The 27736-nt window shown below is 40.9% G+C and overlaps 1 protein-coding gene across 1 annotated transcript; it reads right to left on the bottom strand.

The window, feature by feature from the left end:
* LOC122772534 (mothers against decapentaplegic homolog 3) lies at nt 1-26261 on the bottom strand. Its single transcript, XM_044030680.1, has 8 exons — nt 25811-26261; nt 7576-7769; nt 7022-7156; nt 5588-5713; nt 3865-4077; nt 3542-3679; nt 2639-2783; nt 1-1172 (listed from the first exon to the last, which is right to left on the bottom strand). Exons 1-8 carry the CDS (start codon nt 26011-26013, stop codon nt 1049-1051), a joined length of 1278 nt encoding a protein of 425 aa, XP_043886615.1. The 5' UTR covers nt 26014-26261; the 3' UTR covers nt 1-1048.
* Between the last annotated feature and the right edge of the window lie 1475 nt (nt 26262-27736).

Raw genomic sequence — 27736 nt, 5'->3', positions numbered from 1 at the left:
ACACTGGACCTTTAACAATTGCCTTACAATGTTAACATTTTACAAAAGTGAGGAGAATCATTGTCTTCAAATACTCAAGATAAGAGCTGTAACCTGTCGATCTTCTGCATGAGAATAATCATATATAGGTATGTTTGTGTAAGTGTAAATTCGTTTCAAAATAAAAGAATGGTTTGGTTTTGTTGTATTCTTTAAGGGCCTTGCTCTGTGGAGGACGCCACTTTGCTTTCTAATTACAAAAACGTGAAGGCCACCGTAGTTTCCTGGCACACTTGAGAAAGAGGAGAGCGACTGAAGCGTCTCACACACTGAACCTGAAACTGCGTCATCATTTTTGTTTCTGTCTGAAATCTCTATATTTTTGTCTCATTAGAATCAATCTTTGAAATCCTGAAAAAAGGAGACTGAATTAGGTTTACATTATATTCCTTCACACAGTGTTTAAAAAACGATACTCAGCCTTTTCTTTTTTTCTCCTCGTCGCCATCTTCATACTCTTCTGTATTTCAAATGCCCCAAATACAAAGTCAAGTGAAATGCATTAAACATGATCTTACACATGCTTCACAATGTAATTATGCTTAAAAACAAACATTTCTTTCTTTTCTTTTCTTTTTTTATAAATCCACTGTTCACATACACATCTGTACAAATGAGAGAATAAAAAGTATGACAATGAAATTAGGAAATTTGAACAAACGAGAGCAAAGAAAAAGAAAGAAAACTCCTCCTGTTGTTACAGCTTCTCTGGCACAAAGCTGCTGCTTAACAAAAAACATTTCCGATAAAACAAAAATCATACTTACATGGTACTGCTTTAATGCACTTGTCCCCTTGTGCCACAAACATGAATGTCAAAAGTGCTACTGACAGCTGGAGGAGGAACTGACCCAGAGACAGAACGAGGAGGACCGACGTCTTTCCACGCTTTCTGTACTGAAGCCGTTTCCTTTTGTTCTGCATGCGTGTGTGTGTGTGTGTGTGTGTGTGTGTTTCTAGTCACTGACAGGACACGTGTGCAGGAAGTGGCTGCATGGACGGCTTCCCCCTAGGAGACGCTGGAGCAGCGGATGCTGGGGGAGCCCATTTGTGTGAGCACCTTGTCCAGCCACTGCAGGGGGCCGTTCAGGTGCAGCTCTATCCAGCAGGGGGTGCTGGTCACCGTCTGTCGCCTGGGACGGACAACAGGGGGGGGGAGCAGAAACAGATGTGAGGTGCACAAAGGAAGCTGTTGAGAGGACAGTTCAGTTTCAGCTAAGAATCTGATTCTGGAGACTGAAGACAAAACACTGGATGAACCATTTTAACACACTTTACTACAACATTATTTTAACCCCAACAAAGGAGGTCAAAAGTGGTCTGTTGGTTATGACCCAAGCAAAGAATTACATTTAGGAGGGTTTACGTGCAGAAATTGAATATATTACCCATAAGTAGGCTTCTTTAAGTGTGTAATTTCTAGTCGCCCAAAAGTGGAGTTTACTATGCAAACTAAGGTGAACGACATCCTTTCTGTTATCCTTGTTTAACTGCTCTGTTTGATGTGGTAGAGGTGGGAAGTGGGAAGGAAAATGAATCATGAAGCCCAGGCCGACTCCTTTCCCACGTTGCTACCTTGTGAAAAATGATATTTCAGCTTTGGAAATATTGAAAACCAGGTCAAAATAAGCAGCATAGAGTGACAATCTGACTGTCCTGTTTTGAGCTTGATTGAAAAATAAATAAATAAAATATCAAGCCTATATTATTATCTCTCTGATGTGCACAGGTGTTTTGAAATGAATCAACAGGTGCTTGAAAAAAAAAAGGTCAATCTAAATCTTATGCATCATCCACACAGTAGTTTAGATTTGAACAAATCTGAGCTGCCTGACCTGAAGGAATAAGATGCAACAGTTTAAGTCTTCATTCATTTTTAGATTTGTGTGTTTTTATGAATTAAATGTTATTGGCAAACGCGACAAAAGAGAAAAGAAACCATCCAACGTCCAGCATGGGAAAAGACAGAGAGACTGAGGAGAGGGTGTGGAGAGAGAGTGTGAGAGAGGAGAAGGAGAAGGAGAAGGAGGGCTTGGCTGTTCCAGTAACCTGAATCCTGCTTTTAAGTGAATCCACATGTCAGTGTTTGCTCTGAGACTGGACTGCTGAACAGTCGCTCACAGCACAAAGGTTTATCCCCTGTGGAAACCTCTCGTGCTTTCGTCCAATCGTGTGGTCTCCTCCGCTCCGTCTCCTCCTATCTTACTATCAGTGAGTCACACTAAGTGGAAAACAGGGTGGAGATGGAAGAGGGAAAGTCTGACATCTCATTTTTGACACAGCACATGTGTGTTTGTTTAAAAATAGTCTGGCGTGCCAGCTGGGGCCTGTTTCGACTGATGAGGCCTCGGCAACGTCACACACACACACACACACCGGATTCACCAGTGTGAGTGTGAGCAGATGCCTGGGAGCGGGGGCGACTGGATTGCGGGATGTGATTCACAGTCTGTTTGTTTCTATTGTCTGTGTTTACATATGGGTTTGCTAAGGACTCGGTCTTTACACTGTGTCGCTGAAAATAAAAGCTGGTTGTGAGGTTTTTTTTATTTTCCGTTGAGGTCAAGGTTTACGTCGTTAATCCAAAGTGGCTGCTTACCTGTACTCGGCTCCCCAGCCCTTGACAAAGCTCATGCGGATGGTGCACATCCTGGTGAGCTGGTACACGGCCTCAAAGCCCTGGTTGACTGACTGGGCGAGCAAGGCAGCAAACTCCTGGTTGTTAAAAATCTTCAGATTACATCCTGGAGGGAAAGCAAATGTGTTCAGGTTCTATGAATCATTTTTTTAAAGCCTTGAAAGTGACAAACTGAAGACGTTTGGCAGCATGAAGTCATTTAATATTCACTGCTAATACGAATTTAATTCAATAGTCTTCTGAACACATAAAAAGGGGGAAATAAAACAAACTGCAAACCAAGTTTAAATCAACACTAGGTAACTTTTAAAACGATAAAAGCAGATGTTTAATGATTTCTGGATCTTTATAACTGTTTGTAACCTCAGTTCAGGATCACTTTTCCTGTTTTTGGCAGTCTGAGGCCTTTTTTAAAAAAGCATACATTCTGCTGCAGATACATCTGTCATCTATACTATCCCGGATTGGAGAGGTAGAATAAGCTGCTGGCTCTGTTTTTTTTTTTGTGAAAATGTGGAGCAATATTTTAAACCTGAATGGGCAGAAAGGGAGACGTTCAAATGTGGCATTAAAACTCGTTTTCAGTTTCACTTCAACCTTGGTCTCATAACAGAAGTCCTTGTTCTTATTTTTCATCATTACCGCCATCATTTCTCGTTATCGCAGAGAATCAGCTTCCTGTGTACACTGGCACATTTTTCCTAACTTGAAAGAGGCTCAATATTCCTTATTACAAGTTAGTAACACATGAAAATGATTTTGAAATGGTAACTTTAAGGCTTTATATGGTAACTTTATATGGTAACTTTAATGTACATGTCTCTCTGCCCCTATCTTGTGTTGTGTCTCTGTTTCCACACACACCTGGAGGAATCTTGCAGACAGTGGCAGGGTGCCAGCCGTAGCGCTGGTTACAGTTGGGGCTCTGGACAAAGATGGCGCTGTCGCTGAGACACTCGGCAAACACTTCTCCTCCGATGTAATAGAGCCGCACGCCGCGGCCTTGAGGAAAAGAACAACAAACATGCAGTGAGGGCGAGGGAGAGGGCGAGGTGACGTGACGTGACGTGACGTGACGTGACGTGACGTGACGTGACGTGACGTGACGTGACGTGACGTGACGTGACGTGACGTGACGTGACGTGACGTGACTACGGATGTAGAGTGCTGTTTGAGTAGAGCGCTACCGATATGTCTGCGCGTTAACTCCACAGACGCGTTGCGGTTGACGTTGGACAAGAGGCCGAGGCAGAAGCGCTCAGAGTTGGAGGGGTCTGTGAATCCGTCCACTGTCAGCGACGGCTGCGAGGCGTGGAAGGTCTCTCCTACTCGCTGGTTCAGCTCGTAGTATGAAATAGAGCACCAGAAGGCCGGCTCACAGTACGTCACGGGCTGAAGGTCTGACACACACAGAGAGAGGGAGACAGTTTGATTTGGTCATAAGAAGAAACAGAGTAGAAACAGGAGAATAGAGAATCATTCATTTAAACTCTACAGCTTTATCCTACACATGAGGGCTGTGGGGCCATTGGAGCCAGTCCCAGCTGACACGGGGCGATAGGCAGGGTACGGGGTCAATTTAGAGTGTCCAATTAACCTATGCATGTTTTTGGACTGTGGGAGGAATCCGGAGAACCTGAAGAAAACCCTCACTCACACGAGAAGAACATGCAAACTCCATGCAGAGAGGCCCTAGTTTGAACCTGGGTCTTTTTGCAGCAATTGGGCTAATAGAAAATCAAATGACTTATATTTTAAATGCCCACTTTCACAAATCACATTTGCCTCAGAGGTTTTAAATATGTACACTTTCTGTCCTTAGACCCTCCATTCAGGTAAGAAACAACTTCAAAACAAACTATTCTTCCAGCGAAACAATGGAGGAAACATCAGCAGAATCCACAGAGAATGGATAAGTCTACCAGAACGGACACAAGAAGATCAGCATGTAGAGATAAAAAGTTGGTATGTTGGAAAAAGGTGATAAGAATGTTGAAATATTGAGAAAAACATACATTTGTTAAGAAAAAAGTCAAAATATCTATAATTATGTAAAAATTGACATGTTGAAAAAGTCAACATTGACTTTTTAGAAAAACAGTAGTAGTAGTAGTTACTCTACAATAAAAAGTAGTGGTGCTAGTTACGAGACACGGGTTGAAATGTGCCTGAAATTGTACAGGAGGGAGGAGACAAATGAAAAACTGGAGCAGGTGCCAGTCTGATAGAATAAACGGTGGAGAAAAGCAATGAAGAGCAAAAAAGAAAGAGGCATAAAAAGGGGGCTGAGGAGGATGTAGAGAAAGAAGAGAAAAAGAAAACATTAGGCTGGACTTGCGTCACAAGATGTCAAACCCATACGCTGTTTCCCCGAAATCTTTTACCAGACAAAATGTGGAAACTCAGCCCTCAGTGATGGGACACTGGAGCCAAGATGGTCAAATTACAGGCTTATCCACAACAGTTTTCAGTAACTTTAACTGGTTCTGGTCATTTTGCTCGTTTTCCCCCCTCGACAGTCTACGCTCTGACATTTTTGTCCTTGACTTTGAAGTTCTCGACAGATCTGGAAAATGAAACGGGTGTGATTTTGTTATTTCCCCAGGAGCCGTCCAGCCAAGCCCTCCTGGAGTTTTTCCATCCTGATAGAATAAATGTAGGATATTGTCACTGATGTTAGTGTTGGCTGGACGGTGTCATGGCCTGTTTAGCAGCTCACGTGGAGCAGGAATAGACAAAGGCTTCTTTCAACACCTGGTTTCCTCTAACAATAATGGAGTTAAACAAACAGAATCCCAACTGGGAATATACACACCATTGAATCATTTGTCAGTATGTGAGCACAGACACAGACACACGGAGAATAACACAAACACTGAGGAAGCGCGCGCACACACGCACAACCCTTACCTAAGTTGCTGTGTGTGGGTGAAACAGGGTTCGGTGACAGGTTTGGGGAGCTGGTGTCCATGCTGTGGGTCATCTGGTGATCGCTGGTCTCTCCATCCTCACTGAGGTAGCCAGGTGGTGGCGTTTCTGAGTCATACACACACACACACATACACAGAGGAACATGTTGAAGCAATGCTGCACAATAACTCACTACTGCAAAAAAGTTTTCTTTTATCAGCATTTTCTGATTTTTACCTGCCTGTAGTTGTGATTATGTTCATGTTTTAGTGTTGTTATTCTTCTTTTATTATTGAGTTTCTATTTATTTATGTTTATATGTTACCTCGAAGTTTCTATTTGTGAGGAGCTTTGTGACTTTGTCTGAAAGTGCTGCTTAATTTTGATATTCTCAAAATCTTGCTGACTGAGATGAAGACAACAATTCATTCATTTTTTATAAAAGTTACTTTGTTAAGTTACTACATTGCAATACTTGGTGTTTTTCTGTTTCCACATTTCCTCCACGGCTGCCAAAGTGAAACACCTGGTTGCGGGTATGTCAGCCAGACTTCCCTTTATATTTACAATGTCAAAAATGTTCTACGTCTCACTGTGCCTAAGTAAACACAGTGACAGGTTGGTAGTTCCAAAATGATTCATAATGTCACATCCTGGTCTTTAATTAAATATCTATTTAAGCTACGATTTTTGCTTAGTTGTTTTTTTTAATTTGTGACATAAAATTGAACGTCTACACAAAGCAAAAAACTGTATTGCATTAAAATCGTATTCTACCATGATAAAAAGTATCTTCCCTGAGTTGTTTTGTAGCACATGCATCTACATATTCATTGAATCCTCTATGATTTCTGATGCAGTGTCTCATCTATATTTAATATTAACAGACTCAACGTGTTTCGAAGATTATGTAATATAAAATATTTACACACAAGTCAAAGTTTTAAAGATCATTGACATTTAAACCTGTTTATAAGAGATGCCAAATCGTGTCTATGGTAGTTTCAGGCCAATAGCATTTTCATATTATTCTCCAGCACACACATGATTTAAATAACAAATGCATGTGCCTGTGCATGAAGCGAAACAGTTTCCTCTCTACACGTCAGTGTTCTCTCACTCCCTGGTAAATCTGTCTTTTTTAAAAGCAACTTTCTCTAGGTCCAAGAGCAACTGATGTTTAATAGAGACGGGAAATGGCACTTTGATTGCTTTCTTGCAAGTTCCGTGAAAAACCAAACCTATGACTAATAAACCAAACAAACCAATGTAACGTAATAGAAATCCTGGATTTATATAGCACCTTTTCAGGATACAGAAGGGACCTTTTGAAAAACGCAGAGCTGCTGTGGCAGCCTTTTCTTCCTCCATTGTTAAACTCACACAAGGATCAGGTGGATTAGGACACTTCCTACATGCACTCGGTGCTGGTACCTGGTATGTAGTTGCTCTGGGGCTCAATTCCAGCAGGGAAGTTGGTGTTTTCAGGGATTGAATGGCTGTAGTCATCGAGTGGCGGGAACTCGCTGGGAATTTCTGTGTGTCTGGGCACCAGCACAGGTGGGAGGACTGTATGATGGACAGAAAAACAGTCACACACACACACACACACACACAAAAACAAACATAAACAAGACGTCCTGGTTACACGTCTGGATAAAACACTATTTACCAACAGAGCAATTAAGTTGGGTGCATAAATATCAAGAACAAATCTCCAACTAACCTACTTGCATGTTCATATTCAGAACTAAAATGCAGTAATTTCTTAACTGCGAAATGAAGAAATGCCCAAAGAAATTTCAGCTAAACCTGCTGTTAATTATTGGTTTATGCCATTCACTGACAAACCGAGGAAAAATACTTAATATTATAGAATATATATATGTTAGAAAAATGGTAGCAACGTGAAATTTAGTGAAATAAAACTTTGCAAACATGCCAGTGTGTGCAGAGGAGGGAGTTTAAACAAGCCCCACGCTTCATACCTGGTGTCTCTACTCTCTGGTAATGGTACGGGTTGACACACACTTCATCTTTCTTCGTGTGGAAGGCGTACTCGCACAGCTCCACCGCCCGCAGCTCGTGGTGCGACTGCAGGTCGGGCCAGCGCCACAGGCGGCAGTAGATGACATGGGGAAGACCTTTCCTGTGGGAAACCTGCAGGCGGCCATCGAGAGACCTGCAGACACAAGAGGAGGACGCAGAGGTTTGTCAATCATTGATGATTAAAAAGAAAAACAATTGTCTCATGCTCAGGGTATATACGCAACTGATGAATGTGTCAAAACTGACTCTCCGAGTCACAGTAAGGAAATGTGGAGGGGTGAGTGGAGGAGTCCTCTCTCTGTTACAGTCTACAATCTCATCATTACATGTCTCTAATTATTACTCATTCGTACTTTAAGCAATAAGAATGTTTGTCATATAAGGGTTCACCACACACACACAACCACCATCATCACACAGTCAGTGTGGCGTATACTCTCTCATTTGATTCACGCTCCCAGGGTCTTCTGCAGGGGTCTTATTGTACATTTTAACTGTATATTGTAGGTAGATCCACTTGTTAAGTACTGTTAAAGGACTATGGATGTAATTTAACTAGGCTGCAACGATTATTTCGATTAATCGATTACTAAATTAATCGTAACATTTAAGAAGCTAAATTTTTTTAGCTTCTTAAATGTGAATATTTTCTGGTTCTTTGCTCCATATAACACATTAATCATTTAAACTGAATAATTTTGGGTTGGTTAACATAATCAACTTTTTTTAAACTTTTCTGACATTTTACAGACCAAACAAGTACTCGAGTAATTGAGAAAATGATCAACAGATAAATCGATTGTGAAAATAATCGTTAGTCATAGCCCTGAATTAAGCAATTGTGCAATAAAGTCATAAAGTCATATTTACTCTGATCTGTTGGTTATTATGCACTGCCCTAACTCAATAAACTAAATAATAATATGATAATATAATGATAAGATAATGAATACTGATAATAATAATAATAATACCATATTATATAACTATATATATATAATAATACTGCTGTTATAAGTTTGTGCTCTGACTTCTTTTGGGGGCTGGTTATGAGGTGATGTCTAATAATAACACAACAGTGTTGTATGACATCTGCATTGCTCTGGTATATAATACTGCTGGCAGCATAACTTTGATATTGCAGAATGACAAAATGGGGTTACAGAGAATAATCTTTGAACACACTGTCCCGTGAAATAAAGAAATATCATCACCTTCTTATGTAAGAGGCGAGGCCACATACCCACACCACTCACTCACTCTCACACAAATACAGAGTAAGGGTCAAAGGCTTAAGCTCGAGCACTTCAGAAGGACCAGCATCTGTCCTTAAACTGAGGCTGTTGTGCACTGTCCAACCACTGAAAGCCCCACCAGTGTCAAGCTGGGTCAACCATTATGTTGTTTTAATTTTTCATGGCTCAAGCTTTTATTCACTGTCAGTGTTTTAAATGGGGCCAGCGTGTGTGTATGTCGGGAAGAGCTTAATGTGCACAAAAAAATGTGCATAAAAAAAACATGTTTTAAATGTCTAAATGAGTCACAAACCTTCACCCAAAAGTCTAATGAGGAAACAAACCCTAATGTTGGGGAAGTGCTGCTGTGTAAAAACATTAACAAACATTTATATAGATCTGTAAAAAAAGGCAGTTTCTGGTCTACTACTGGTCAGAGAATTACAGAATTTAAAGTTCAAGCTGCAGTCTGTGATATGCGTTTGGCAGTTTCGATCAATAGTTAAACAATAACCTTTCACCATAATGTCATCAAGTGATATGAGATAAAAATACTTTGTTTACAGACAGACATCTGGCCAGTGATGGCAGAGTTTGACCAGATTTCCACCTCCAGTGGAAGGTATTGCTATTGCAGTTTTAAAAACTACCTACACAAAAAAACAGAGTTGCACAACATACACAATAAAAACCATGTCAATATGAGCAGAGCATTTCAGAGTTGGAGACAATCCCTTAAGTCATTAGTCAAGTATGTCCCGTCCTTGTTTTATCCCAATTTATCATAAAATGTGAGTATGGCAAGTAAGGCAAGGAGGAAGCACAACAGTAAAATTTACCAGGGCTGCAAATGAGCTTTCGTGAGCTAATGATGTGTCTCTGCCACCACAAAACACTGAAACATTACGTTTTCTTCATGAATATAACAATGAAAGCACACATGGCATCTCAATGAACAAACTGCCTTGGTTGGTGACAGTGTTGTCTCTATCTTAGCAGCCACACTGTGCCATAGCAGTACCATGCATGGTGTCGCTGCTGCCACAGAAGAGGGAGCAATATCATAACAAAATCTCAACTCAATACAATCAGTTTTTGAACTATTTTATGGTGCCTCGTACCAAGAGGTTTTGCAATTTGATACATCCATTTTGGTCAGTGTTTATGAATAATTCCCTGTGATCACTGTTCCTCTTTTCTATTGCAATTTTCCTGTGTTTGACACAAATTAAGTCACAATTTATCGACGTCGTTTCCCTTTAATCCATTGCACAATGTTGTGCCATTTCAGTTTTTCACACAAGTGACATCAATTTGGGTTAATAAGCAAAATAAATCAAACTGCCAGGGGCGCTTTTTAAATACAGCAACAACATCACAGAAAGGCAGCTGAAAAAGTGAATCATAGGAAATATTCCACCGGTCACGATGCCACGTGGGAAACATATGAGAAATGCATTTGCACAGAGGAAAATTGATCACACGCTCACAAAACCAACCATACGAGACAGAAACATATCCTTCTTTATAAAAGAATGAACTGCGTGAGATGAGACAACATTTCTCTCACATTATCCACAAAAACTGTGAATTATAAGAGTTAAAGAGAGTGTCATGTTGTTGTGGTTCGAGTGCGAGGTGTTCTTTTTACTTGGCTTTAGAGCAAAATATGTAAAAGAAATGATTCTTCAGACTGTTAACTGGTCAGACAGGACTGTTGGGTCGCCCCTGCTGCTGCTGAGTGGGTGTTTGGTGGGGCTGAACTCTGTGTGGGCTGAGACAGACACGCACAAACTGCAATGACATTACTGGCTGTTTTGGTGTCCTACTTTATGTCCTTGTCTTTGTGAAGCCCCTTCCAGTCAGTGTTTTCAGGGAACAGAGTTACAGTAATAATATGGCATGGTATGACTCACACTAATGAACGCAATAGCCCAACTGCTGTGGCCCTACGGTACAGTCCACTTGAAACATTGAACGTGACCTCATTTTGCAGTGACAATGAAAAACATCATGGTGATACACAGCGTTACATGAGTCACTTTGCTCACTAAATTAAAAAAAAAAAAAGAGAGAAACCTTTTGTTAAAATATCTGTAAGTCACAGGGATTGTGTTGCTAATGAATAAAAGTTAAGTAGACATGGATTCTTCTGTGGGTTAATGGAAGCTTGGATCTACAATGTTGCATAATTACCACCATCTTCTGGAATTAAAAAACTCCTTCACTATCCAGTCTGTCATATTCCTTCCCATCTCTTTCTGTCTCATGTATTGATGTATGTATCCGTCCACATCAGTTTTAAATTAGGGCTGAGCTGATCCAATATTCAGTAATGTCTCGATACGACACTGGCCAAAAGTATAGGGCTGGATATCGGAAAAAGAAAAGCATAAAATCCGATGCGGTCCAAAAACACTAAATATCACTGAAGCGGTAGCTCAGGTGGAATGCAGTCCTGTGGAATTATTTTAAAATAAAATAAGACAAAAACAAAATATAAGAGTGTAAGACAGTAGATACTCAAATAACATGATACTGATTCATCCTTATTTCAAATGCAAACATTGTGCATGTTTGGAATGATCTGTGGGTTTTAAAAGGTTGTGTATATGCTGACGATCATTGGCTGCTATTGGCTTCAAAACTGAATGTGCAGCTATATCCTTGACTTCTACGCCTGCACCCTCATCTACTGTTATTTTTTATGTTTATTTATTTTACACAAGGAAGAAAATGTATACCTACACCTGCTTGCGACATGAGTTTAAACAACCGCTGTTGTTCAGCGCAGAGAAAAATTTACGTATATATGAGCATAGATTATCGGCCTAAGCACTCCCAATATGTCGGTATATCGACAAAAAAAGTCCAATATTGTGCGTCACTAAGACTTCTTCTATGACTGCTGTTTATCCACTAAAAAGAAATTAAGGAAACAAAAGCAATCACTGTATTGTACATTGCGGCAAACTGTTTTCAATCACACGGACTCATTTTATTGACGAGATTTACGAGACTTTGAAGAAAAAACATCGGCCTGACGGTAAAAACCACTCCTGCACCAGCACCAAGCCTCAGCCTGTTGTTTAGAGGGAGAGTCAGTCACAAACAGCCAAGCACTCTCACACTGCAAAACACTTTTAAATGATTTAACGCTCAGAGTCAGCTGCAGCTATGCAACAGAAAGAGGTATGTGTGTGTGTGTGTGTGTGTGTGTGCGTGCGTTCCTGACTGAAGACATGAAGGACATGGGCGGGATCTGAAGTCGTCCAAGAATCCAAAAACTCAGGCCAGTAGCTTTCAAACTTCAGCCTCTCCCTGAACACAGGCTGATTTTATTTACAGACTAATCACAACACTGACTACTTCCACACCAGTGATGGAGCGGCATACAGAATTTATGTATTTTATGCGATTATGTCATAGATACTGGATGGATATGGTTCTCTTCATAATTTTGTAAAAGAATATCACATTTACTTTGTGCCATAAATCTGCAACACGTTCTAGACAATTGCACAGTTCCGCACCGGGAAAAGAGAGGTTTATAGAGGACTAATATAAACCTGCAATCAGATCAGTGTCACCTCACAAATCATTGAAGAAAAGACTGCTTTAACTGTAAAACTTCATATGTCCCACTCTTACAGAGAAACATTCAATATACTACTTGGTGCGCAGAGCAACAGGAGAAGAATTGGTGATAAAAGACATTAAGATATTAAAGTTGGATTTAAATTACTGTGTTTGGATTTATTAAGAAATGTAGTTTTTTTTTAGATTTTCATGTATTTATTTCAACAATCTAGGTAGTCAAGGATTTAAAGGAGGGTATTAAGATGTCCAGCTCCTTACTGTCTGGGCTGATGTTAAACCCAAAACAGATACAGAATAATACTGTACACTTAAGTATTTGCTTATTTATTGTGAGTCATATCAACATAGCAATATTCAATAATGTTATCGCACACTGTGCCGCATGGTTTTTATTGTCTATTTCAGCCTTAAGTGACTTTAATATATGACAAAATAATACTATTTAGACTTGAGGGGGTTTAAACTTGTCTGGGGAGGTAATTATTCAAATGAAATAGCTACATTTTGCCTGACAGCTGTCTGTTTACATGTAATATGATGTGCTTATTATGACCGTGCCTCTTTAGACCATCTGCGTTGACGTTTTGATGGAGGACACGAGACCAATCGCTTGCATTTCTCTGTCAACAGACAGTCACAGAGAAATTGATGTTCAAGAATGAAAGGGACAAATTGGAATTGATTTTTCTTTTCCACGGGGGGCGGGGGATATTGTGTCAACCTCACTGTGTGCCATGCAGCCGAGGCTGAACCTGACCTTTGAACCCAAAACCAGTGTTGTGTCTGTCTGGGTGAATGGTTCACGCACAGAGTGCAATCTGTGCACGCGCACACACGCACACTTAGAATAGTGGGTGTGTCTCTAAGATACAATAACTGTGTAAAGAATGTAGTCAGAAAATGGAAAGGAGTGCTGAGGTGAGTGACTGTGACGAGAAGGAAAGAGTAGTAGTAGTAGTAGTTTTCGAAGTGTGTGTGTGTGTGACTCATAGAAGAGACTGAGACAGAGCAGATTGAGCTTTACTGAGCTGAGGAGGAGGGGGCAAAACAAACACACCCAGGCATGCCCAGTTACGCTCACAGACACAAACATATACACTGTGTGTGTGTGTGTGTGTGTGTTCAGACTGGCTATGGTCTGGGAACACACAAACACGAACACACTACTCTCTCTCTCGCTCTCCTTGTGGGCTGCGACCTTTTGACAAGAATCTTTTACAACTCTCTGCCAAGCACTGAACTCAAATACAAGTCTAAGCTCACAAGATGAATTTGAAAAATGCCAAAAGAGGTGATGCCTGTAGGAATCGTTCAAAGTCATTAAACATAATTCTTGTGTAATTTAAAAATCAAAAAGTGTCTGCATATACATAAACAAGGGGACCTCGTCCACTCACAATCCCACACACACACAAGAGTGCAGAGAGAGTGGGGAGGACAAAGGTGGTGATGGATAAAGAAAGGAGGCTGTAGCCGGACAATGGGTCTGGCAGACTGTCTCAACAGCTCAGGGCAGCTCAGAGTGTCTGTGACTGAAAATACCCCTCCCCTTTTCCTCTCCTCCGTCTGTCCCACCATCCTTCCATCCCAGTACTGAGAGTGGGGTGAGGGTGGACGGTGGGATGTGGGTGGGTTTTTTTTTAGAGCTGAACTGGCTTCTGTGCCTTTCATAAAGTCTGTGGCCAGTCTTTCGAGCCACGAGCAGCAGCAGCAGCAGCAGCGATGTGATCCAAAGACCTTCAGCAGAGGGCTGCTGTCTTCCAGCAACAACATGTTAAGGTGACAAATCACTCACTTATTCACAAGAAGGGAATTCATTTAATTTGGTTCAGAAAGCCGACACGCAGCCACTTCACCAAGTCGTGAATTTCTGGCCATTTCAAGAGGTATTTGGTGATGCGGTGTTAGAACGCAACTGTGTTGGTGGACTCATGTTCTCCTCAAGAATCTGTACCTGCTTCTACTCAACGTAACCACTGAAGACACCAACATCACGTTAATGAGCACACTTTAACCCTGTGTGTAGCTGCTCTTTTGTGCTTCCATTATTGTGCCATCACTTCAGGGAATCCACAACTGCAGAATTAACTATATAACAACAATTGAAAATGAGAGACAGGGACAGTGTGTGTCATTTCCATTTGGAGGGAGGATGTTTATTTAAGTTTTAAAAAGTCTAGGCAGCATCTGCTTTCAGTCACAGTCAGAAAACGACGTTAATGTATCAGTTTTGTCGCTGGTGAGGGTTTTAGCTTCGGTTGTTTATGTAGAATATAAACGTAACATTGTGTAAACACTCTATAACCACTGTGTTTGAGGCCAGAATACAACTATATTTTGAGGGGATGTGGGATTTACAGATACTTTATGATGATTATAATAAATAAAGGCCAATCTATAGTATGCTTAAGACAGGACTCAGTAATTCATTGCTTTTTTGTGATTTAGATCAAACAATCAAACAAATAATTGACAAAACAATTATAAAACTTATCCGTAATAAAAATAATCATATTCGTAGAAAGACATCATTAAGAAAGTCTCTCTTCTTTCTTAATTGGACAGTTTGGTTTATAAATGCTACAAATATCGCACATATTTATCATGGTCGAGAAGATTTAACTTCTTTAAAAACTTTTTACAGCTTGTGGATACATTTCCGCATATACACACACATACACAGTCATTCCCACTCTCTGGAAAAGCCATCACACTTCTCTTTTTCCGACAAAAAGGGGTGGGGAGTGGGGAGGGGGCTTGTGTGGGTGAGAGAAGCAAACCAAGAATAGAGTGTAAGAGAAAAGTAAGTAATATCACCCACAGGTGATATCATAGGGCTGGAGTGCACTGGGACCAGTGAAGGAGGGACTAATGTGGAATAAGAAACCAGGAGACAGACGACAAATAACAGAGTCTGGGCTCAAAGGACTGCGAGATGATAGAGGACTGGCAACCATTAGTTTTACTGCTAATAGTCAATGAGTTGAGCAGCCTGCCTCGTCTTTTTCAGAATCAAAATGATGAATGAGTGAAATTATTCCAGATGCAAGTCATCAATGAATTTTTCCCCACAGTTGAGCTGATATTTATTTCCAACGGTCGGGACTGTGGAGACGTTCACAGTCCAGAGACAGTCCATACTCCACGTGTCTCTATGTTTGTTTTACTCTTGAACTGTGTTTTTTTTAACCAGACAAAAACTAACACTAATAGGAACTATAAAGGTTATTGGTTAAGGTTATTCTGCTGTGATGAATGGCTGTGGGGGTTGTCAGACTTTTCACCACATGTTTTATCACTGCTCTGTGACATTCCCGAACCCTTGGGGCTGCAGCTGCATATGCTGTATAACTTACAGCTAAAAATAAATTCATACCTAACCTACATACCCTGCTGATGTTTCGTGTGCATGACGCAATTCACGTAACCTGAAGGAAACTCTTTGTTCATCTGCAGAGCAGCACTGGCCGTAGACTGGGGATGAGCATTCGACCTTCTCGAGTTACAACATGCATTCTAACTTCTGGGACAGTAGATTCTGACAGTAAATATCTGAATTAGTGTGATAATTCAGATATTTTTCTATCCTGGGAACCAGATGCACTGATGCTGTGAGCCCTTGACATCTAGTACTACATGTTTTAGGTAGTACTGGTCCATTTTGTAAACTTGTGCACAAGAATTACGCCTCCATTCAACCCTTGCCTTCACATTCCCAAAAAGCAAATTGCCCCTTCAAAATATACATAAAGCAACACCCTTGCCTAAACTCCAAATAAAAAGCTCAATATAAGGCCATGAAACCCTTATCATACACTTACACAGACAAAATTCAATTTCTGCCACTAAACAAACTGGACCTTAAAGTTGAATAAAGTATGCTTCAACACATTTAGTTCAGGTCAGTAGTCCTGAACTTTAAAGTCTGTCACTTGAGCTCATTTCTTAAACCTAATCTCCTTCTTTTCTTTTAAACTTCTTCTCTCTCACATCAAGTTTCCTCCAAATATCCAGCTGTGGTCTAGCACCCGCAGCAGCAGCAGCAGCAGCAGCAGCGGCCAGTGGAGCACAAAGGCAGGTTTGTTGTCTGGTGAATGTGTCTCTGTGCGTGTGAAAGTGTGTGTGTGTGTGTGTGTTTTTCTGCGTCGTGCACACGCACTCCCCCGCAGATAGTGAAGCGGCCGAGGCCAAGTCAAGGCAGTGCTGTCTCTCTAACAACCGCCACCCCCACCACCCTTCGCCCCGGGTGCATGCCGCAAACCAAACAGCAGCCCACGCCCTCCTCAAAGGCCTGGCATGCAGAGAGAGCATTTCTCTGAGCTGACTAACTACACACACACACACACACACACACACACACACAAAATAAAATTTAAATATTAGTGCTGCACTCAGTGGTGTGACAGTAGCTGTTACATTGTTTCTAATTGACAATGACTTATTGCACAAGTCTAAATTCTGTATCATATATAACGACATGATACTTCATACGTCTATTATCCAAGAATCTGTAATATCAGCACCGTGATGTCACAGAGTGACTGCGTCAGTAGCAGCCACAGCAGAGGCCACCGAGGTCTGACTCATTCAGGTTTTTGAGGTCATACGTCTACGGTTACGACAAGGTAAACACTGGAAACGCAGGTACACGGTCAGTATCCCATTTCTGCGCAGCAAATCAAACAATGACAGAAATCCTGAACCCTGGTGAAGAGGCTAAGTCATTACTGTCATTACAGCAGCCAGCCGCACACACACAGACAGACAACACACATAAACTCTCCGTGACCCGTCTTGTATTGCGTCTGTGGCGTACAATGCTGTCTCGGATGACTCATGTGTGGTACCTGGTGTGAAAGCTGCTCAAGTGAGTGACAGATAGACAGTCTGTGTCTGTGTGTGTGCGCCTGTGTTAAAACTAACAAACAAAGAACCCAACTTTGATCACACCAAAGCATAATTAGGATGAAAGTTACAGAAACCAAGGAGCAAGGAGAAAATCAGCGAAAATCTCTCTGGTACACGAATCTGGTGAGTGGTTAGTGTTGCGCCATCTAGTGGTGCCGCCGTTACTGAAGGCAGTGACAGAAGCATGGAGAGTCAGATTAGGCAGTGGTCGACTGTTATTGATACAGGTATGTAAGAAATGACTCCTAAATAACTAACTTTATTTAAATTTTAAATCGTAGTCGGACAACTGCTATTACAATAGCAGACACTTTAACACCCCCATATTTCAAGAAATAAAGTACAGAGCTGTTATATACCGATGTCGCTGTAACTTGAATGAATTAAATGCTCAGTGACACTAAACCCAAACACAAAACTGAGCATTCTATAGAAAGTTTGCATTCAAACTACAGGAGACACCTTGCTTATTCCCTGCACATTATTTCCGGTATGATTAATAATAATAATCGATTAATCTGTCGATTATTTTCTTTGCACTGCATTGCATTGATTTCCTTTGTTTTATGGAGCCAAGAAACCAGGAAATATTCTTCTTAAGAAGCTGAAAATCCAAAAAGTTTGTTTTAATTAGTAGTAATCAATTACTAATCAATAAATCGAATAATCATTAGTACACAAACTAACAAACTTGTTACACAAAAGTAACAAGTTTTAGGCTAAATAATAAAGAGATAATGAAGAGAGCCAAAATCAATGTACTGATCTATCAACAGAAAGTTAACAAGCACATTTGTGACAGCTAATAATTTGTCTAGCGATGACGACAGACAAGGTTATATTTAAGTGAAATCTCCATCTTTGGATTTGTCCTAGTGTACAGTATGTGAAGTAAAGGCGTGGTATAACGCAGACTGTGTTCCATGCAGTCTTTTACCCAGAAACATGCAGACACACGTCTCTCAAAGTCAAACAACTGTCTGACTGGAACACAAATCTGGTCCATCTCGGCTTTTAGTGAGTTACTTTATTTTCATGTAAACCACACCAACCATCGTCTTCCTTTGATAAGCCTGGAGAATCTGCCGTGCTGCCTCTTGCCAAGTATTCTGCCCTCTTTTCTTCCTTTATCTAAACCCTTGCTTTCTGGTTTCCCTCACTCTTTGACATTCTGATCTTCTCAAACTTCAATCGAATTTCTCGCCTCCATTTAAATTCAGCATACTTCTGTCTACCTCAGTAAAACACATTCCTCCACTAAGATGACAGGTTCTCCCTTGCCCTCCAGCACCACACACACATCACTGGGAATCCCCTGCTCCTCTTTAGTGCTCTTTATTCTTCCTTTATGTGTCAACCAGTGTCATCATTTTGACGTTCAAAGCTCTTTCAGTTAAATTGGGTTGTTCTCACTCACAGAGACACATCGCGATAAATGTGGACTGGATGAACCAGTCGAAGAACTGTGCTGAAGTTACTCCTAATTGTCTTTCATGAAGAAGACGCTGCAGAGGACGATATCGGGTCCTCGCATCCGTGTGGCCTTGCCTCGGACAACTTATCGTTGGGTTGAGGTCACTGGTTCAAGAGACTTTTAGGTAGATGTGTGCTCAAATGTCATGTGTTTAGGTGAAATTTTACATTTTCTGGGGGGCGCTGTGGAGCCATTTTGCCTTGCGAGTATTCAAGCATCCACTGGCTGTTAAATATGATCAAAATCAAATCATCTGCCAACTATTTTCTTTGGTCCAAAAAATGTTCCCAAAGATATTAAAAAATTTAAATTTGAGAAGCTAAAAAAAAACCATCCACTCAAACTGATAATAAATTATAAAAATAGTTGGCGAATAATTTATATATCACTTTATAATTGATAATCGCTGCATCCCTGGCATTGTCCTTTGATTGTCAACAAAGGAAAAATGTGTTTTTCATGGATATAATCTTTCTCACTCTTATAAATATAATAACAGTATTCACTGTTTTGTCATTTTTCCTCTGCGCCTGGGACTTGTTACCTCCCCACCTCCTGCCCTGACATGCATCAGTGTGAATCAGACAGTCGACTCGCTGCCAGGAGGGATGTGTGTGGACAAGACAAGAGCACTACCCTGTAATGCACCAAACCCAGAGTAAGTAAGTGTAGGTAGCAGCGAGGAATTCAGTGCCTCCAGGCTCTGTGAAAACACACATCTCACACACACACACAGCATTGACGTTGGTTAATTTATGTAAATTTATGGTATATCACCATAGTTCCCACACTAAACTGCCATTAGAGTCTTGCTCTGTAAGCTCCATTAACTGTTAAACCCTGATTATGTTCAACAGAAAACCTGCAGCATGTATGGGTTTGTCCTTCTGTATATTGGCCTCTGTTCAAACGTTCTCTCTGTTCAAATCTGACAGTAACTGTAACTCAATGTTTGCAATAATTGGCATCTGGCATGCAACCTACACACTTCAGCGAGTCATTGGAGGCAGTTTACCTGTTATCACCTTCCACTGCTGTGAACGTAGTAGTAACTTATGTGGTATGTTCAGATGATTCAAGTCTGCTTCATTAATGTCATGTCCATAGTCAAGGCAACATTAAGTAGTCCATACCTAGTTTGTACATGTCAATTAACGAAATGATTGACTCTCTTGACTGACAGGAGTATTCATTTAAGTTATTAACTGTGCAATAAATAAATAAATAAAGGATTTCAGGTGTCATTTTTAACAGTGAACTCTTGATTAATCATGACACATTTTGTAAAGTCATGACTTGGGGCTCTGGGAAGCTGCGGTCATCATAACATGATGACAGTCATCAGGAGATGATGACACATCCCCACAGTACTAGAGTAGTGACAGTGGCCTACTTAGGAGTGGCTGGGAGTATGCACACAGGTAATTAGTCTAGAGAAGACAGAAAGAGACATTTGCCAGGCAAAAGTTGCAATCATTTGGAAATTAAAATGAAAGTTATTAGTTACCCGATTCACAAAATGCCCCACAAAATGTTTAAATATCGAAATGCACCATTGTAGATGATTGTAGATGGTTCTCTGATAAAGTTTTTTGCATGTCTGCAAGAAAAACAAAGCTATAGTGTTGGGATTCCTTAACTAACACTTTATGTCTGCCCAGTTTAAGTAGACCACCCAGATGGAACCAGTGGTTAGAGTGGTCACCTCTGGAGTGGGTGGTTCAATCCCCGGCTGCGTCATACCAAAGACGATATTTAAAATGGTATCTGCTTCCTATGTGTTTAGCACTACCAGCAATTCAACTACCAGTTAGAGTAGCCAAGTTCATTCAGATTAGACCAGCAGCTCTCACAAGCCTGTGAGCAAAAAAAACAAGGGTGTCTTTTGAGGAATTCGGTGCAGGAACATAGAAGCAAAGCCTGCTCCACACTAGAGGATATTTGGCCGGATTTTGGTTCCGATCCGGCCATTCCAACAATCGTGGGTGTCTTCAGATTTTAAGATGATTTAAACATATAATCTGGCCAATTTATGAGGTGTTAACAGAGGCGATTTCAATGTCATTGGACGAATCAGATTCTTCCCGATTTCAAACCATAATTATTAAACATGTTTGATATTTACGACTGAACAGTGACTGGGGCAAGAGCAAAACCCGGGAGTTGACCGGGAAATAGATGCTGCATACTTTTGTTTAGAACCGTACAAACCAAGTTGATTCCGTCATTGCACACACAATAGCTATTAACTGATAATGCAGAGAGTCCGCCTCCATGTCTGTTATATCCTGAAGTCACGTTAAATCAGGTAAATTTCTGTTAAACCCTGAAATTGTTTGATTAAACTCCCAAGTGTGTAGTTCTGCGTCTTGACTGGATCTTATAGTCTGTGCTTTCTCAGGAGTAAAACATTGAAAATCTGTTACAAAGTTCGTTGTGCCTGTGGTCTCCCCCATGGTTTAAAAATCAAGTCAGATTTGGAAGTCTTCTAGTGTGGGGCAGGCTTAAGTAGAGTTTATTGGGGGAGCCTGTAAGCCACCAAAGTAGTAAAACCTTGCTACGGTAAAACCACACAAGATATATATACCAACCCATTTTCAAAAAAAGAAATTGCTTCTATCAATAAATGCAACACAAACAAGGTTTTTTGTTCGTCATCCTGTCACATTCGGGCACTGCAGGCTACCACACTTCACATTCACCCTCTAAACAGCATCGGAAACTGGTAAACTTTCATGGCCTGACGCACTGTACACACCAATGTTTGTGCCTAACCCAAATTTACAGCTCAAAGGATGGTTGGATTTTAAAAGGAGAAAAAAAGGGAGGGAAGGTTGGTCAATACCACAATGCCACAACTGCTCATTGTTGAGTGACTAAGGCTTGAACTTGGACACGGCCCTGAGCATTCTGTCTTTATAGAAACCCTTAGAAAAGTAAAAACAGCTCATTGTGAAAACCACAGTGACTGAAAAGGCAAGTAAAGCAGTAGCCCTACCCAAGCGATAGGCAAGGCCTGATACAGTGTAACAGCCGTTTGTTTTCAATTTCCAGAGGGAATGTCAGTCAGAGGGACGGTGACTAATGTCGTTTTAGTGGGATGTAGGCTTTATCTCCTTGTATTGGAATATGTTTTATACACAAACATTGCACAAGCTGCGCCACATCAACCACCAACACGCTACCCACACCCAGAAATAAATGTCGACCAGAGTCACCGTGTTGTTTTACTATGTCTTTCCCAAAGTGCACAAGCATTTTTACCCCCCTGAAGCTGAGCATTGGTAAGACACGTCAAGTGTAGACATGATACAGACGTCAAACCTAAAGCAGGGGAGGCTTTAGACTAAACCTACAAATATGATTCCCTTTGTTTGAAACAACTGCAGAACATTATCCTTGCGATTGTAAAAACAGCTTCTGGCATTTGGCCCTCTCTGATATGATATAGTATCTGAATCAGCTGTGATGAGTAAATCCTCTGTTTCCTACCTGACATTGACACCACAAGTATGAATGAGCCGATAAGATATTAAGAATTGGAATCTGTTTGATACAGGTCAAAAAAATGCGCCTATCATGTAAGCTATGTGGAATTATTTTCAGACAAAAGAGAGGGAAAGCCATACAGACAAAAGTCATTTTATAAAGAAAGACTGTTTTGGACCGCTATCGGTATTTGTAGAAAAGTATCAGACACAAAAAAGTGGTAAGGTCATCCGTACAACCAGCTAAGCATTGATAAGTCAGGACCAGGGGTGCAATGATTATTAAATGATTAATCGATTACTGAATGAATCCATGTAATTCATGATTTTTCCTGATAATTAATGACTTCTCTGATTTTTTTTAGCATCTTAAATAAGAATATTTTCTGATTTCATTGGTATGTGAAAGAATAACAAGATATTTGAGAACATCATCAACCCATTGAGGCTGTTAGATCAACATTATTTAAAATTTTCTGATTGCAATAATCATGAGTTGCAGTCCTAGTGACCAGATTGTCATACTGATATTTGTGTCCCACCTCAACAAATTATTGTTTTCAAATCATATTGTGACCATCCCTGTTTTAGGATCCTGGTAATGCTCCATCACGTTTTAGATCTATTATAGAGTGCATGTTGAAATGAAGCTCAACGTCTCAATATCAACATAATGTCATACAATGTCTCTCAAAAACAAACAATCATAGATATTTTCACCAAATCTTTCAGCCTTAACCTCTGTCCTGACTTAATCTGAGCTCAGTGAACGTTTCCTTCAGCATTCAGCATAACACCACACTACTATCAAGTGGGACGGTGATGAACCTCATCGGGGAGTTCATGTGTCAGAGAGATAAGAGCTGACCTCCCAGTAGACAGGCCTGAACATGCCGTCAGCTGCTGTCAGTGAGCCAGAACGTAGGGGAATTAATAGAAAGAGCAGCTCTCCAGGGACACTGTTGGCCCACATGGACAGCCAACTATGATCTGGGGTCATCTTAATGCATTGCTGTCTCTTCCCCTCTGCATTAGTGGTGGGGAAATATGAAACCTGGATCATGGCAAACATTATTTAACTTTCCGGGTAGGCTTAACTCTGAATACTGGCCTGGGCTTGTGCAAGCTGTGATATGCACAGTTGTGGCAATCAAGAATGTGGGAGTGTCCTGCGTGGGGGTTCACTTTTCATCTGACACACTGTGTGCTATTAAATCCAAATTGCCCACACATGCAAGTGAGAATCTGTGGACGCAGAGAAAGTTTGAGGCCTTCCTTTGTTACTATAACTCACAAAAACAAGCGAGACTGAGAAAATAGCTGTGAACATACACTATGATGACAGTCAGTGAGTTACACCTGGCTGAAACTAATATGACAGCCCAGTAAATCCTGATTCATAACTGTTCAGACTTTGTTTAAACATTTATAGAAAGGTGTTATTTCAGCTTCACTGCCTTTTTGTGGGGCTGTTAAACTCTCCTGCATTACAGTAAGATGATATCTGCCCTTGTTTAAGAGTAATGGTTATTTTAAATTACTGATTCCCATTTAATTATTGTGTGTTGAAGCATAAGTTAACTAAACTCATATTCAGAAGAGGATATCAGAACGTGGTCGTTAATCTCACACTTCCAAAATGACTTGAGTCATAAAACATAATTGCTGATTAATGTTCTGTTTATCATATACTTAATGTGTTGCATGTTAATTTAGCTCTTCGCTGACAGATCTTATGCTGCATTCAATTTACATCAAAACGCTGAACTGGTAGTGGTCTAGCCACTGATAGCCACGGTTATCTATGTGTATGACTGATTTACTGTCAAACAAATAAAACAGTAGTGCAATTAACAGTCAACGGAGCAGTGTTTGTACATGTGGCAGCAATCTTGTAATCCTATGTAGGGGGTTTGGTGAAGTTGCTCCGACTTTTCGAGTTGGAAATATGACTCATCTCGGAAAAATGTGGCTATAACTGGAACGCAGCATTAGTACCAGGGGGGGATGAAAAGTATGTTGATGTACTTCAAAAGGTGGTAAGAAGGTGTAGGTAACAGCTTTCTGTGCTTATACACTGAACAATGCAGGTCATTTACTGGAGAGTTTGATTAACCTCAACCTCTTACCGGTTAAAGCCTCTCCTCACTATAACAATGAGCCAATCCCATCAATCTTTGTCACGCCATTTACAGATTTTATACCTCATATTGCAGTCTGCAGCTGAGATTTTCCATTGCATTGTATATTGAATAACTCATATTAGTTCAAACAATGTTGATGTAGCCTATCAGCTCAACGTGACAGCACAACAACATTCCTGCACACAAGAAGTGAGTCGTTTTAGGTCAAGACTGATGAGCGCAACAGCAACATTGCTCTAAAGTGAAGTAAGATGGCTGCAAACAGGTTGGAGTGAAGATACAAAGAAGCCAAAATGAATTCTACTGCTCAAGATACAGGCCCCCCTTTACACCTGGCACTAGAGTGTGTTTTCTATGATTGGATAACAAGTCACCGGTGTCCACATCAAAACAGAGCCCATTTCCAGAGTCAACAACGATTCCGTCGTTGCCACAAAGTCATGAGCATTTGACATTCATGTGTGTTGTCAAAATGTACTTTCTCATCTGAAGAGCAAGATTTTGGAGCCACAGAATTTCAACACAACACCTTTGGTCAGATATGTCATCTTAATTGAGGAATTGCATCGTTGTCTTTCGATATGAATATTGCTCCACTATATTGCTCATAAATGTGCAGCCCTATTGCATCCTGTGGATAAGGGATTCTATCAGTGCTTCACTTCAGTTCACTTCACTTCTCCACACCTGCAGACAGACATAAAGACAGAGCTACAGCCAGACAGGGACACTGGCACTGAGATGAGAAGAAAAGGGTCCATGCAGCTCCAGCTCACACTCGCCTACGCATAGAGAGCACAGAGCTAGAAAGCGTCCCAGATTAAGGTCAAGTTATATAACTTGGACTCCATTTGTGCTTTAGCGTTGCATGTGCGCTGCGAATGCACACAATCTAAAATCTCCACATTCTCCACGGAACTCTGGCTTCACTTGAACGCCACTCTGGCACACACAAGAGTCTAATGTATGAACTTAACTGCACATAGTGTACATAAGATGTCATGGCAGCTCAGTGACAGCATGTACAGTATGTACCAGTCCAGCTTTGCTTTTATGGTGCAGCGTTAGCTCGTTAAGCTTCGACCTCAGCCACCATGTTACAGTGCTATAAACCTAATGGGAGTTTGGAGTACTGAAAGTAAGAGAAGTGTCACGGAAGGATGCTGAACGTGTCGCGTACTGCTACAGTTAGTTAGCTAACAACAGGATATCGGGGTTTTTTTTTACGTGTTTTTGATGTCCAGCTCTGGTGTTTGGCAGAGATGCTGCTGCTGTTGCCTTCACGGTCAACGTCGAGCTGTTGACGCTGGAAAACCTCAGCTTACCTCGGTATAGTGATGCATTTGGTGTTGATATTCTGGGTGGTTATGGCTCTCTCCAGCTCGTCCAGCTGCCCCGTCTTCTTCAGCTTCTTCACCAGACTTTTCACGGCTTTCTCGCACCACTTCTCCTCCTGGCCGTTCTGCTCCCCTTTCTTCCAACCCAAAAGTCTCTTGACGATGGGGGGAGTGAAGGGCAAAATTGACATCTTGAGTTCTCGGGGTCTGAAGTCCTCACAAGAGAGTCGAGGGGAAAAGTCCGTCGGTTTTGGACACGGCTGCTCTTCCCTAATGTCCGAACAAGCGTGGGGTAAAATCGTTTTTGTGCTAAAGTCGGCTTCGTGGTGTTTATTGAGCTCCACACTGAAACATCCCGGAGTTAAACCCCCCCCAATTCGAGCGCACTCACTCACTCACTCAGTCCGTCTGAGAGAGTTCAGTTGCGGACTGAGTGCACCGGTAGGGTGCCGCACTGTGTGTTTAGTGCCACTCCGCCCAGGAAAAGTAGTCCCGCCTGCACTTCTTCACAGCTCGTCTTTGTTTACGCAACAACGCACACCAAACTCATAATAACAAGTCTTCAACGCACACATGACTGAAACAAGGAGGTGGAAGTACTTGTTTTGGAGGTTTTCTACGAGCGCCATTGACTCCCAGAGCTCCAAAGTTTTGACGTGTTCATCCGCGGTGCTTCGGCCCGCCGACTGAAGTCTGCATGAAATGCTAATGCAGGAGCTGCAGCAGAGAGTCTGCACTGCTGCTCATGAAAGCTGTGAAAGAAAGGCCAGTCTGGTCAAGTGAGCTGCTGCACAGCCTGTGCCAGTGATGAATGCACATGAGGCACCATCACACACACACACAGAAGACACCTGAATATGGTTACACCCGATCAAATATCAAGTTCAGTGACACTGAGAGTCAATGTTTGTGTTTGTTTTTGTGTTTTAAGATGTATTACCTCTAATTTGAGAAGATTTATTTTTTTCATTTTTGTCTGTGAGCACATTGTTGGTTTTTTTATATCATTTCACGCCGGGAGTCAGTGAGTGTCTAGTTCGGTCAGTGAGAGCCAGTCAAGTGAAAATAAGTCCAACTTTTTGAGAAAATATTTACGATGATATATCACATGATTTCAAAATAAAGTGTCTGTGTTGATCTGGAACAATAAATAGCTCACAATATGAATGTATTTATGATGCAAAATGAATCTATTAATAAAATAAACATAAATAAATAACTTGATAATAAGTGGCGGCCACTCTTGGCAAGGAACTAACTAACTAACTGCCCAAACCTCCATCAAGGCCTCAGTACAATCCCCTGTCTTGCAAGACAACTAATTGTTTTCATAAAAATCCTGAATTTGCTTACTACTTAAATCTCATAATTTCTTTTCCTCAGGCCAAAACCTTAATCCTTAATCTACAACATTTAGTCCAAATCTGTCCATTAGTTTTCAGGTACGGTGCATGCTCACAGGCAGACTAACAAAGTGACAAACACAGACAAAAATCTAAAGTGTAACAAGTATGTGAATGAAATTCTTTGCAGATGCACGAAGATAAGATTGTGGTGATGATCTGGATATGAATTCGGGGGATTCAAAAATGTGTTAATCTTTTGAGATTGGGTGCTTTCTTAGTATTATTTGTTGCTTTATACTGCATGTCTATAGGGTTCAGTAAACTGACATAGGGATGCTACCTTAATAAGATACACAGAGAGACACAGTATTCAATCATCCATATTACTTGTTTTCTCATAATAAAGCTTTACATTTCATAATTATTTTTAATACTTACTTGTAGTTCTTTTGTAAATTGTCACATTGGCAGTAAGAACATAAGGATGCACATGGGGTTCTGGCATTCGGTATCTCATAGACAAAACTGTCCAGTGATTGCTGCGGGGTTGTTTGTTTCTGCATGAATA

Source organism: Solea senegalensis, linkage group LG7 (assembly GCF_019176455.1).
Source record: "Solea senegalensis isolate Sse05_10M linkage group LG7, IFAPA_SoseM_1, whole genome shotgun sequence".
NCBI lineage: Eukaryota > Metazoa > Chordata > Actinopteri > Pleuronectiformes > Soleidae > Solea > Solea senegalensis.
Note: the sequence above shows the minus strand (reverse complement) of the source record. Positions and strands in the feature narration are given on the sequence as shown.

Coding starts and splice junctions, on each gene's coding strand:
- LOC122772534 (XM_044030680.1), bottom strand. CDS start 26,013: ATGTCAATTTTGCCCTTCACTCCCCCCATCGTCAAGAGACTTTTGGGT. Junction 4,078..5,587: donor ACCCACACACAGCAACTTAG/GTAAGGGTTGTG, acceptor TGTGTGTGTCAG/ACCTTCAGCCCGTGACGTAC. Junction 2,784..3,541: donor TGTCTGCAAGATTCCTCCAG/GTGTGTGTGGAA, acceptor CTTTCCCTCCAG/GATGTAATCTGAAGATTTTT.